Genomic DNA, 13,865 nt, shown 5'->3' with positions numbered 1-13,865 from the left:
GCTGCCTTGCAGTGCTGTGAGTCAGCACACTTAGTGTTACATTAAGTCTTTGAATTTTTTTTTCAAATATCAGTATGGTATAGAGATGCACATTAGTACTTGTTCTGAGATGAGGTTGGAATTGCCACTCTGTCTTGTTTCAGTAGAGTTTAGCATACCAAGGTTATGGTTGGGGGTGCACTCTGAGGTTAACCTGAATTCGGGTACTAATTTTCCACCATTTTGGTACTGTGTTGCATATTAATCTTTATAGAGTGTATCATCTGGTAATCTTCTTCCATAGGGTTCTTGAGGTATTTGCTGAGTTGTGTCAAACGTGAGTTTTGATAACAGAACACAGTCATGAATAGTGGTCAATAGTGTTTACAGACAGCTCAATTTATTATTGTTCCGTTCTCTGGTGCGTAGTTACCTGTTTGGATTTTTTTAATTGAAGCATTAAAATTCGCTATTTGACATACTACGAATGGCACTAATACAGGGTAAATTAGTAAAACCCCTTACTTCAATGGTTTTCTTAATATGTGGAACAGCATTTCAACGCATACACAACTGTGTGCAAGGCTCCAGCTGGAGTCTGTCCTATGGTGGTTGAAGAAACTAAGTACTTTTTTCTAACATAAGTGTGGCCACTACAAAATGTTGAATATATTTAATTCTGTTGCACATATTAATGACATTTTATTTCCTTTAAAATATATGCCCCATGGGTTAAATTTCAGTGAGAAATCTTAACATGAGAATGTTAAATAAAAAGCTATTTAAAGTACGTCTGCAATATATTAGAAATACAAGTGACTATGGTCATAAAAAGGATCTTTTCTGAAATACAGAGCTGTTGAAATTTCCATTTGTGTTTTGAAATAGACCTTTGTGGAGCTCTTGGGATATTGATTAATACTGTGGAAATACCTAGAAACAGTTATTAATTAGCTCAGTAAAAGGAAAGTGGTGCAAATGCAGGAGACTAATTGTATTATTGCATGTATATTCCTTGTGATTGTTTGATCTCATGGCTTTGAAAAGTCATTTTTGAAAAAATAAAAATGGAAAAAGATATTGCTGTGGTGTTTTCGAAAACTGATTGCAGAATTTCTCTTTTGGTATTGAGATGAGTAGCCTTAAATATTCTACTACTTTTTGAAATAATATAGAAATATAAACCCATTGTAGTGATACCATTCAAAGTTAGTGTTAACAAATATGTTATTAGGTGTGTCTCGCGGTACTAGTAAGTAATCTGCCAGGAAAGTTCTGCTTTCATGGTGTGAAGAACAGTTTTGTTGATTTGCCTGAGGGTTTGCTAATTTATGTGGAACTAGTCTAACGCACCTGTTGTGCTGGTCCATTGCATGTCCTTTGGAAAGTCATCTAGCTGGGGTTTTCCAAATAGGTTAAAGCACATTGAAAATGAATGTACGTTCAGTATTCCTCCATGGTTAGGTTGGGAGATACGTGGTTTAGTAGATACTGTTACCATTTCTTGAGTATTTGGCGTTTTTTCTCTATTGTGTCGTGCTCACATATGTGTTATTTTGCTAAGTATTTTAATGCCACAGTTGTTTAAACAGCACTGTTGAAGACTGGCGAACATAAAGTGAGTCAATTTATATTAAATTATTATATAATTTCTATTCAATTACATAAACTGTAGAGGAAGATTTTCATAATTAATGGATGGCGCGAAACAGTATTGATTACAATTTGTCAGAGACACCAAGTTAGTATCTCTTCTCCTTATTATCGTATCATGGGATCTTTAATGCATAGGCACAACTGGGCTATCTTTCTGTGCATCTCCTTCCCTTTGAAGAATTCAGAGCCCCTCAGTTGAACATGCTGGGATAGTATCAATTCTAAATGACTCAGAAAGGTGACACATAGTAGCATATGTAATTTCTCATACAACTATTTATGAACAGCTTATTAGTGCCTAATGTCTTTTTTAATGGAGTTTCTTTTTGAATGGTATTTCTTTTCTCCTGTTCAGGAAAAAGAAGAACTAATCGAAGAATGGCAGCCAGAGCCTCTTGTACCTCCTGTATCAAAAGATCACCCAGCTCTCAACTACAACATTGTTTCAGGGTAAATGTAACCAATATAAATTCTGGTTTTTTTTCTTTAAATTCAGATTTCTTGAGGTCTGTATTTTTAATATTATTTCTGACTAACCATTCCTTAAAACCTTGCATAAATGAATTGTGTTTTTAGATAACAGGGCTGAATTTGATACTGAAGAGATGATCTTGACTTTGCAACATTATCAAGATTATCTTGTTAAGAAAATATTTCTTACTTTAAATGTTGTAATTAATTTTTTTTTTTTTTAAATAATGGGGGTGAGGGGAGGGATACTTTCTCTTTGCCTTTGTTGTGGGTCTGTATTGTTTGGTAATAATTTGTTCTTTTATTTCTGAATGTGTAGACTTAGACCTCGAAAAGTGGTTACTGGCTTCTGTGTAGGGGTTGCGGGGGGAAACGGTGTCATCGTAAATCACTTCAGAAGAAACTGATTTTGTGGCTAGCCAATAGACACTTGATGAAAAGTTGTTCCTCTTTGGTCAATCAGAAGTAGAGATGCTTGATGGCAAAGTTGTTTTGTGAGGAAATTATGGGTCGGCATTCCTTTCTTGTGTGTTATGAGGCTTTTAAAATGTGTGCTGACTTAGGCAAGAGTCACAGTATTTCAGAAATTGCTTTGAAATTTGTTTCACGAGCTTCAGATTTGTTTATGGCAGTAACTTCTACAATATAAGCATTGTTAATATCCTTCTAGTGACACCAATAATTTAAAATAATTTAGTGACAGAGCACCATTATTTGCTGTCATAGGGAGCTGCATTTTGATGGTTCTGCCACCATGGAAAAGTCTGCCTTGGAAAAGGGATGCCTTTCATCAATTGTGGTGTGAACTATCCTTCTGTTACTGTTCACAGTTTTGAAACAAGAAGTACTGTGGAGTTAAAGGAAGTGTGGGATGTTTAAACAAATCTGGACAAATGTGTCCTTTGGATTGATTCAGAAAATGTTTAAATTATTTAGGACTTTCCAGTGCTTACAGCTAGGGTATGTATTGTGACAGAATGTTAAAATGTATTGTGGCTGTTAAACTTAATAGTGGCTATGGGGAAAACTTGGCATTTCTCTTGTAAGATTTAAACTGCAAACTAACTACCTTCCCGTAAGATGCTCAACAGCTGTGAGATTGTAACTGGGGCTATAAACTTAACCTATGTTTCAGAATTAATACAGAAAATAAAGTTTCTGCATCCTAATTACAGCTCAAGAACATTTCTATCCGCTTTGTAGTTAGTATTTTAGGGAGATTCTATTTTTGCTAATGAGATAGTCTTCTTTCAATGATTTTCATGTGCTAGTGTCTACTGTGAATGGTGATTTCATAAATTTTAATTATCATAGTGATAGTTTAATATTGCATATTTGCAGTAATGTGTGGATAGGGTTTATATAGCACGTAACCACTTGGGAAGTATTAAACATTTCAGTAAAAATTATGACTCATTGTGTGTGGGAGGCAGACTTCCTCCTCCCTCAGTATGCAAGGTAGTTTGTGCCTCAGGTTAGCAGCTATGTTCTGCTTAACACTGGCATAATCACAGTAACATTGCCAAACGATGAGCAAAGCTGATAATGCAGAGACTTGTCCAAACAAAAAAAGTGACCAGTCTTGAATCAGTTGTGAAGAAGTTACCCATGACAGCTTGGTCACTGTCCAGATTAGTTAATTCTTATGGTAGACTTTCTGTGAAATAATCTATGCAAGATAGCTTAGTTGTACAAGATCTCATTCAGAAAATATAAACCTGTTTCCTAAAACAGTAAGGTTGCAAAATTCTCATGCTGATTCTCATTTTGCTTTAAAATAAAAGGACACTAATGATCTGGCTTTTAACTTTGTCATCTTCTGCAACTGGTTTTTCAATACATGCAGCACTTAAAGAGATAAATGGGAGGTCCAAGTATAGGTGGAGTACTTCTGGTCCTGAAAAGACACAATTTCAGAAGGACTTGCTTGCATATTCTTTGAATATAGCTTGAGATTATGTTTTTATTTACGGTTTTAGCTAGATCGCTCGGTATCTTGTAACTGTTGTCCCTAAGGATGATACCTAACAAGAGGTTACTAAAGTGGTTGTTTCACTGTTATGCTTTTGTAAAGTCTCGTTTTTGGTGTTGCAAGGAAGGTTTTATGATACTGTTAGCATCAATGTCTTTAATATAATTATTTACTGAAGTAAGCTTTTCCGTGAGTGTTTTCTGCCTAACCGTCCATGTTCCTTTAGAAGGTTGCTAAATTCTGAAAGCACAGTGTGGCTGTGTTTTAATGAGGGCTGCAGCTTTGTTAGGGGCAAGTCGATGGTGAACATTAGTGTATTTTCTAGGTTTGAGAGGTGGAGCTGTGGGGGCAAGTTTTTGTAAATTCACCAGGTTTATGGTATCCTGGGAATATACTGAACCTCGTTTTAGGGCCAAAATGCACAGGTGTAGGTCTGCTCTTGTGAATATGTGCAAACCTAAGTAGTTGTTTCACTTAGTAGGACTTCCAGTATTTGATACAGCTTGTTGATGAACAAGACAGAGGAACAGCTACAGGTATATTTTTAATAGCAGTCAGTTCCCCAAGACAGTTTGCTGCGCATTTGTGTAATGCTACAACTGTGCAGAAGATGTGCTACAGTAATGACACCAGTAATTACATCGTTTGCAGACGACACCAAGCTGGGTGGAAGTGTCGATCTGCTTAAGGGTAGGGAAGCTCTGCAGAGGGATCTAGACAGGCTGGATCACTGGGCCAAGGCCAATTCCGCGAATTTCAGTAAGGCCAAGTGCTGAGTCCTGTACTTCAGCCACAACAACCACCAGCAGCACTAGAGGCTTGGGGAGGAGTGGCTGGAGAACTCCCCGGCAGAGAGGGACCTGGGAGCGTTGACTGACAGCTGGCTGAACATGAGCCAGCAGTGTGCCCAGGTGGCCAAGAAGGCCAATGGCATCCTGGCCTGTATCAGGAAGTGTTGTCAGCAGGAGTAGGGAGGTGATCATTCGCCTGTACTTGGCTTTGGTGAGGCCGCACCTCGAGTACTGTGACCGGTTTTGGGCCTCTCTCTACAGGAAGGTCACTGAGGTTCTGGAGAGGGTACAGAGGTGGGCTACCAAGCTAGTAAAGGATTTGGAGCATGTCTTGTATGAGCAACGGCTGAGGGATCTGGGGCTGTTTAGCCTGGAGAAGAGAAGGCTGAGGGGAGACCTTATTGCTCTTTACAGCTACCTGAAAGGAAGTTGTAGTGAGGCGGGGGTCGGTCTGTTCTCCCTAGTAACAAGTGACGGAACAAGGGGAAATGGCCTTAAGCTGCACTAAGGGAAGTTCAGGCTGGATATTAGGAAGAATTCCTTTACTGAAAGGGTTGTCAGGCATTGGAGCAGCTGCCCAGGGAGGTGGTGGAGTCGCTGTCCCTGGAGGTGTTCAAGAGACGGGTAGATGTTGTACTTAGGGATGTGGTTTAGTCGTGTTGATAGAGCTAGGACAAAGGTTGGACTCAATGATCTTGAAGGTCTCTTCCAACTGAAACTGTTCAATGATTCTATGCATGCAGGACTGCTCCTTTGTGGGGTCAGGTTCACCTTGTGTCAGTTTAATGACAGTGATAAAGATGCATGGCACATGCACTGTGTTAGTAGAAAGCTTTCCAAAGCTGTTTTTTAAGCTTTGTAATTGCTTGGTTGAGGCAACATGTTCTTAATTTTTAAAGTGAACAGATATAAACCAAAATCATGGATGTTTTTTAAGTGAAGTTCAGGCTGTTCAGTATTTTTCTTAGCTTGTAGCAAATAGCTTGGACTTACAGTTTATTTGCTTCGCACACTAAATGTACCCATTGAAATATTGTCAGCAACCAGATTTGGAGCAGTTGTGCACACACATTTGACATTTGAGCAGCCATGTTTAATTTTGATTGTGAAAATTGCTCAGTGCTAGTTTCCACATGGGGAAAAGCTTATTGAAACTATTGTGTTTGAGGAATAGTATAGGATCTCCACTGTAATATTTGATCATATACAGAAATGGGCAGACATAAGATTTTGTTTGGCTTAGCTTCGAGACTTCTCAACAGTGATTAATTGAAACTTTTGATTTTTTTATTATTGAAGTGTATAATTGCCAAAACAGGATTGCCTGTAGAATACAGCACACAGATGTGATGCTTTCCTTTAAAGGGGTAATAGCTATTTTTATCTTCAGTTTTTTAGTAACTGTTTATGTAAATAATAATTTCGTTAGAGAAGAAAGTTTCTTTGCCCTTTGCTTCATATATATTTTGCTCTTGTTAATTTCTTGATATTGGATGTTTTCACACTTCTTGTGTTTCCTGATTATGTGAGTTATTCAAACTGTTATGGATTAAACAGAATTGGAAACATCAGATGACAGATAAAACAATACTTTTGTCTGCTTACAACTGGTACCTATATTTCAGGAGCCTCATTCAGTACAAGATTGGTATTGTGGGTTTGCTTTATGACAAAAACATTAGTTTTAAATTCATTTTTATCATGGAAGTAAGTAGCAATGAAATTTTCTTTTTATATGTAGTATTCCTTCTTTCAAATAGATATCACTTTGCTTTTAAAGGAGAAGCTTTATTTCTGTCTTCAGGAGTCATCTTTGTAGGGATTAAGTTTTTAACAAGGAATCATTGAACAATATCTCAGGAAGGTATTTACAGTTTCTTTATTAAACTACAGGAATACAGTCTTTGCTGAGTTTGATAGTATATTTGTGACCTGACAGAACTTAAATAAAGATTGGCAGCTGCAAAGGAAGAACTGGAAAGAGGGAATTTTGAAAAAGCTGTGTGCCTTTTACTGTTGAAAAACAAAACTCCTGTACTGTTTATGAAAATGGCAACCATTCATTCGTAACGATAGGTGCGTAATTTTTTTTTTTTTTTTCAGACCTCCTACCCATATAATCACTGTTAATGGCAAGGAATGTATAAACTTTGCATCATTTAACTTTCTTGGACTTCTGGATAATGAAAAGGTTAAGGTGAGTTCTTCCAGTTACTGTATTTGTGTGATTATTCCTTTTACTTTATATGTTATCTTGAAATTAAAATGACTTCAAGATGCACAAACTTTGTTAAGGAAGTATGCTTGTGAAGCAGCAAGGAAGCTTAAAGCTTGTAATTTTGTGCTAATTAAGTTTGTATTTTTACTAAAGTTCAATCTGCTGTACTTACTGCAGAGTAGCTGATTATCAGGTTAGATTAGTATCTAATGTCCTTAATCATTAGAATACAATGAATGATGCTTAAACACTTTAAATAGTCTAAAATAGTTTTGATGTGAAATTAATTAATAGAATTCAGTACATTATTATAATTTCTGTAAAGCAGAATTCATGTTATATGATGCAAGAACTGGCTGTGTACATTGGTATAAAGTTGTCAATGTGAAGCGTATAGAAGAGTTAGAGTTCTAGTGTAGAAATAAATATTTCATTTAATTCTTCTCTGTTAAAGTGTGCAGCCCAGGCATCTCTGAAGAAATATGGTGTTGGCACTTGTGGACCTAGAGGATTCTATGGTACTTTTGGTGAGTAACTTTCTTTGATCTGCCTTTAAAGTTGTTCAGACTGGTTTGGTAAGCCAGCCAAAATAGTCCTATACATAAGCAGCAAATTATTTCTATCCCTGTGAAGAACAGTTACCCTCTAAGACGCTTCTTGCTGTAATTGTTAAAGATTACTCATTTTATGTGTTTCCTTAGTCTTTCTGCTGCTGGTCTTGGAGGAGAATTGCAAAGTTAAATATAATCTGGTTTAGTTCTGGTCACCATAGTAGAGAGAGAAAATAAACATATTGTAATTTAATCATGCATGATGAATTTAAGTGTAAATTAATAATAAGTTTATAAGTAGACCACAAGAGGGCAGTCTGATTTCTATGATAAAGATTATTAGTTAAGTTTGTCTAATGCTGTGGTCAGCATGAAGTTTTCCTTTACTGATAACTTTGATCTTGCAACTAAGATTTTATGATGCAAGCAGGTGTTACTAAGGGTTTTTTCATTCTTTTTAAGAAGTAGCAATTTCTTAAAGATCAGCGTCTAGCAATAGTTCTTTACAGGCACTGGTATTTTGAAATACTGCATGGAAACCAAAGAGTAATGCATGAATAGCTGCACTGTTGCAGGCTAAAACCATTGACTCATCATCTTGTGCTTTCCTGACTCTTCCCTGAGGAGATGAATTTCACAGAGTGTGTATTCAAATGATTTCATAGACTTAGCTTCCTGTAGCCTTGGCTTGAATTCAAGACTAACTTCAATTTTTCTCAGTTAATCAAGCTAGTCCTTTAAGTGATCAAAGAGGTGCTGCACCTATTTTGATTTGTTAGAAATCTATATATCAGAACAAAGTTGAGTTTTTGATATCAGTCTTATAGTTTGTTAGTCCATAATTAATTTCCAAAGAAGGTAGTGGTAGCCCATTGATTAGTAGAGAGCTTTTAGGAAGCTGGATTCTCTTACTGATCACAGGTCAGTAGTGATCTATTGGAATTAATACAGCTGCTTTTCCTTTTTTTTTTTCTTTTTTTTTTTCTTTTTTTTTTTCAAAAACACTGAAAAGCTCAAAGAAGCTTGTGGACTAATGCCTCCTGCCTTTTGACTCCAGGCTGATTTTAAACTTTGTGAAATCTTTCACTTTGCTTCTTTATAGTAATTATTCAAAACACATTGGTAAAAAGTTGATTTTCTCTGATAAGTGGGAGATTCTTTGGGTTGTTTCCTGCGCTCTTTGGAGGTCTAATCCTAAGATCCAAACTGTATAGCTTTTGCATTTAGTTTGGTTGCTGTTCTTTGGCTTCTGAATTTTTTGGGTAAATGCTCCATTTCATAAAGCAGGAAATATAACCTGTGGTATTGCTGCATGACGTTGCTAGTGAAGAAATGGATGTTATGCTCACCTATTTGATATATTTGAGATACCATCTTTTACAGATAAAATAATGGAAAATTGATTTAAAATTTGAGACAAACACTTGCGGTTCTTGTTGGATCTCAGACTGTCTTCCCATTTTCCCTTGACTTTAACCATTTGAGTATTGCAGGATTATGAATCTCTGATAAGAAACACTTCTTACATCAGTAGTGTTGGATACCTCAAACTTTTCACAAAATATTTCATGGGCTGTGACTTTGGTAAATGAGTCGTGATGTGTCCAGAACTACATAGTTTCCTCTTACTTAACTGTATAGGATTTAATTGATGATTGTCAGTTGTTGTCAGTCAGAATTATTCCTTCTTGGGGCTGATATATCCGTATTAGAGATGTCTTCATTTGGAAACATAGATATTATGTTATAATTCATTTTGAATGGAGACTTGATTCTTCATATCTCTGCCTGTTTGAAAAGATTTCATAGATTTAGTGAGGCTGTATTAAGACATTTTTGCTTTGTGCTGTATCCCTGAAAATTGCATTAATGTCTTTATCCTGTGACAAGCTTGAAATACAAGTATATTCACACATAAATTAGTCTTGATGGGTTTCTCCATAATGACGCTTCAGCGGTGTATCACTTTTTTGGTGGTCAGGTTTTTCTAAAGTTATTGTTGATTGACTAGCAGCCAGAATTTCAGTACTACTGTGAAGATCGGGACTGACTATCCAATAAAATACATGAAAGATGATGTGGGACTTGGTCTCAGTTCTTCTGCTTTTGACTTGCATTCAAGTACATGCAGGGCACTAAAGTGGCACTTCATAGCAGTGGTTGACAATAATAGCTTTATTAAGGTTTTGTAATAATGTAGAAAGCTGTTCCAATCATATCTTCCTCTGTACAAACGTATGTAGGTAGTGTTTGCAGGTTTCACTTAAGGTAGGCTCATCCAAGTGATGTAAGCAGACTAAAGCAAATTGTTGCAATAAAGGAATCAGATAGTATTTTGTTTTTATCACTATGGAGTGGTAGTGAAGCCTTAATTAATTGTGAGGTTGAAAAGCTTAAGACAGTATTATGCAAAGCATTCATACCCTTGTGTAATGACTTATCAAATTTGTATATGCCCTGTGTCATTCTGAACTTAAATGTTCTTGCCTGTGGCAAAATTTACTAGGCTTGTAATTTTTTTTTTTCCTTAACACAAATCTGATTATATTCATCAGCTTGTTATTGCTGGCAGTATTTATTTCACCTACTGTTTTTACTTAGCTCTTACTCAGTGTAGTGGTGGTTGTTGCTGAGTGAAAAGCATGCAAGTTGCCATTTTTAACTGTGATGTCATCTTTAACAACTTTTGTTCAATAATTGCATCAAAGTCCATTCTGTTTTGAGGCCTAATTGGAAACTGTTTCATTGGTCTGGAAGTCCATGTAACAATAAAGAAAAAGATACACAGATTGTGAAGAAGGACTACTTAAAATCTCTATCAGAAAGTAGATTAGATCACTGCAGTCAGTATCCTTCCTTCCAAACACTTTGGAGAAGAAAGGCTGTTCTAGGTTTCTTTGAATGTTTGGTATATCTAATTTAGCTGGATCAAAGTGGTATATAGCAAAAGAAAAGACAACTTTCAAATAATAAGTGATTAAACTTTTTGTTTCCATTTAAAACCAGTGGAAAACCAAATAAAAGAATTCCTTTCGCTTCCATTTTTTTTTTTTTTTGATGCTCAGGTAAGCATTAGGAAAGGATTGTTGAAGATTTATAATTTGCATTCTATGGATAAAATTGCTCTTGACTGCGATTGGGAGGCTGTTGTTTGAAGATGTACCTTTTGCTTTTATTGTATAAATATATGAATCAGGTGGATGTGCCCTTTTGGAGAAAGGTTATGCTAGATATTTAAGTATGGCAAAGTTAAGACTTTTACAAAGCCCTTTTTTCCTACACCCTTGCTGTTGGTACCCAGCTAGAAATAGCAACACTGACATAACAGTGATTCATAGGCTATTGAAGAATCCATATTTTTAACTGATGTTGCCTCATTTGATTTTAGTTTCAATGAACTTTCAATAATTGCAGAAAGGTAACATTTGGCCAATGGTGGTCTTTCAAGTCACTAAGGACCTCTTATTTGCCCCTTAATATATTATTTCCAGTTGATAAAAGGCATATTTCTCTGACTAATATTTGCTAGCAGAAGCAGGTAGTGGCAAGAGTTACACAAAATAATAGGTTATTTTGCTTAGGCAGAAGACTTAAGGCTAGGGTCACTGTTCTCAGCAACAATCCACTCACTCTTCTTAATCTTTTGATTTAGTGGTGTTTTTTTTTCTAATGTGGATCACTTTGACCAGATTGGTTTGGGAGATGCTTGTGTGTGTGTGTCAATTTATCTTAAGGGTGAGTAATCTCTGGTATGGAGATGGGGACCTTTCTAATTGGTTGAAGTGTGTTCAGGAGACTGTGTGTCATTGCAGCCTGACAAGAGCAGTTTTCTGTTAAAATGATGGCTGTGCTATATGCAGTGGAAGCATCAACTTGGAAGAACTGACAGTCTGCCAACAGGACCCTATTAATTGCTATAAATTACATAGCTATTTGTTGTCTGACTGTAGTAACTGTGCTCCTGAGTCACAGTGTAGGAATGCTAAGTCATTTACTTGTGGTGTAATTACAAGTAGGTTTTAATTACCATTGCAGAAGAACATGCGAGAACCACGTTACATAAATATTTTCAGATCTTTCAAAGCCTCTGATTAATATTGGGTTACTTGTTAGTTTAAGTAAGGCTGCATTGGTTGCAGCTGGTTTTTGGAAAGTAATTTGTTGTAACACTCTTCCTACAAATAAACATTCTGTTTGCTTCAATTAGATGATACGATAGTCTTTCTGATATGAAAACAAATAAACTATCTAAGATCTTTATTTTTTTTCTCAAATAGATGTGCACTTAGAATTAGAAGAACGACTAGCAAAATTCATGAGGACAGAGGAAGCTATTATATACTCATACGGATTTGCAACAATTGCCAGTGCTATTCCTGCATATTCGAAAAGAGGGGACATTGTGTTTGTGTAAGTATTGTTTTCTGCTTGGGAAATTCCAGATTAAAGAGTTTTCCTTTCAGTTTTTCTTTTTCATTATTGTTAATTGTACCAAGTTAACTGTTTAGAAAACATGCTGGTTTTGTTCAAGTATTTTGTCATACAAAGCTCAAATATCTTTTTTTTTTTTTTTTTTTTTTTTTTCCCAAATACTCCAAATCAAATCAGTTACTGCTTTTATGTGGAAGAGCAGACTTGGGCACTCAGCTGAAAATAAAACAACCCAAACTTGTGCATGCCAGAACTAACAGAAGTCTAATACCTAGTTTTCTTCTTAAGGAACTATGCAGTCATACTTGCTTTTTTCCTTTACTGCTGACAAGAGGAGGGTTTAGATTTAGTAGTAGTTGATGGATTTTTCTTAAGCCTTCCTATTCCTTTAGTACCTTTGTAAGTCTTTAATATCCACAGGGCTTCTATGGCATGTAATTTCACAGTTTAACTTGAACATTTTATGAAAAAATATGAAGAAGTACCTGTTTTGAATATAACACCTACTAGTATCAGTTGATGCATTTTATTTTTACACAGGGAACTGATATATCTTCTCCATGGCCAGAGTGAATGAGTGGCTCTGTGGGGTTTAGCTGCCTGCTGGGGTTAAGCCACAACACAATGATACTTTTGTATTTGTCTGCCAAAATCTTTCTTCATTACTGTCTTTTCTAAGTGTAAGGCTTGCAGCCTATTTGACTTCTTTTATAGAAGTTCTTTCATAACTTTGATCATATTTTTTGGTCATTTTTGAATGTTTCCCAGATTAGCTTTTTTGAGATGAACAACCAGGATTGTGTACGCTATTCAAGATGGCTGTGTATCCTGGATTTAGCCATCTTGTACTGTTTCAGTTTCTCACTGACAAAAGATCTCACCATATTTGAAAGCAACTTGGTTGAATTTACTGCATTTAGCATGTGCAGAAGGTTTGGTTTAGTTGCCATTTTTAAAAGGTTACTCAACTTAAGCAGCTGTGAAATTGCCATACCCTGTTATGCTCGGCGATTTGCTTTTCCAACGCTTAAAAATGGCAGATAGTTCTTTGAATGCTGAGGTAGTAATTCACAAAGGATATTAAAAAGCAGGTTTTGCATACTTGGAGGACTACTATAAATGTTAGAGGGACATCTCTGCACCTCTTTTCTAAGACCCAGAGGTCTTAGAGTCAGAGGTTTCTGGGATGATTACCATGCTACTGTACCTGATCTGTGGAATGCTGTGCTCAAATAAGCTGCTGTCACATACAAACGAAACGACCAGTGTACACTTTAAAAAAATAACTGTTGGCTTGCTTTTAGAGACTATACTGCATAGGAAAGTTTTTAGAAGCTTTGGAAATGAGTTTTCAAAATGAAAATAAAACATATGATGCTTTGATAAATCTGGTTTAAGTACACCTAAGTAAAATTATCTGCTCAAAAGCAGGACAGTCGTTATAGCCAGCTTTCTTTGAATAATTTTTAAACGAAGTGCAAACTTAGAAGGGCTTGCTGTATTTACAGAGATGAAGCTGCCTGCTTTGCTATTCAGAAGGGATTACAAGCATCTCGTAGTAACATCAGGTTATTTAAGCATAATGATATGGCTGACCTTGAACGACTGTTGAAAGAACAAGAGACTGAAGATCAAAAGGTACCATTCCTTTGAAGAAATATTTGTACTGTTTTGTGCCACCTCCCCCACCTATTTTTACTGATTGGTGTAATTGAATGGATGCAATGCTTATAGGCAATTGTTTTGGTTTTCGTAAATCTCTATTGAGCAGGTAATGTTGCTTGTGTAATTAAGAT

At 36.1% G+C, this 13,865-nt stretch overlaps 1 protein-coding gene across 3 annotated transcripts in view; it reads left to right on the top strand.

Moving 5' to 3' along the window:
• Positions 1–13,865, top strand: part of SPTLC1 (serine palmitoyltransferase long chain base subunit 1) — a 36,239-nt gene that overhangs the window by 8,422 nt on the left and 13,952 nt on the right. For all 3 annotated transcript variants that reach the window (XR_015184074.1, XM_086480508.1, XM_086480509.1), the window contains 5 exons: positions 1,991–2,085; positions 6,973–7,066; positions 7,542–7,614; positions 11,916–12,048; positions 13,578–13,707. Coding sequence is in view for 2 of the 3 variants with exons in the window: in XM_086480508.1 (XP_086336634.1) it covers positions 1,991–2,085; positions 6,973–7,066; positions 7,542–7,614; positions 11,916–12,048; positions 13,578–13,707 (525 nt within the window). In the remaining variant the exon portion in view is untranslated. The remainder of the gene's footprint in view (positions 1–1,990; positions 2,086–6,972; positions 7,067–7,541; positions 7,615–11,915; positions 12,049–13,577; positions 13,708–13,865) is intronic.

This window comes from Leptosomus discolor, chromosome Z (genome assembly GCF_034619465.1).
Source record: "Leptosomus discolor isolate bLepDis1 chromosome Z, bLepDis1.hap2, whole genome shotgun sequence".
NCBI classification, from domain to species: Eukaryota; Metazoa; Chordata; class Aves; order Leptosomiformes; family Leptosomidae; genus Leptosomus; species Leptosomus discolor.
Note: the sequence above shows the minus strand (reverse complement) of the source record. Positions and strands in the feature narration are given on the sequence as shown.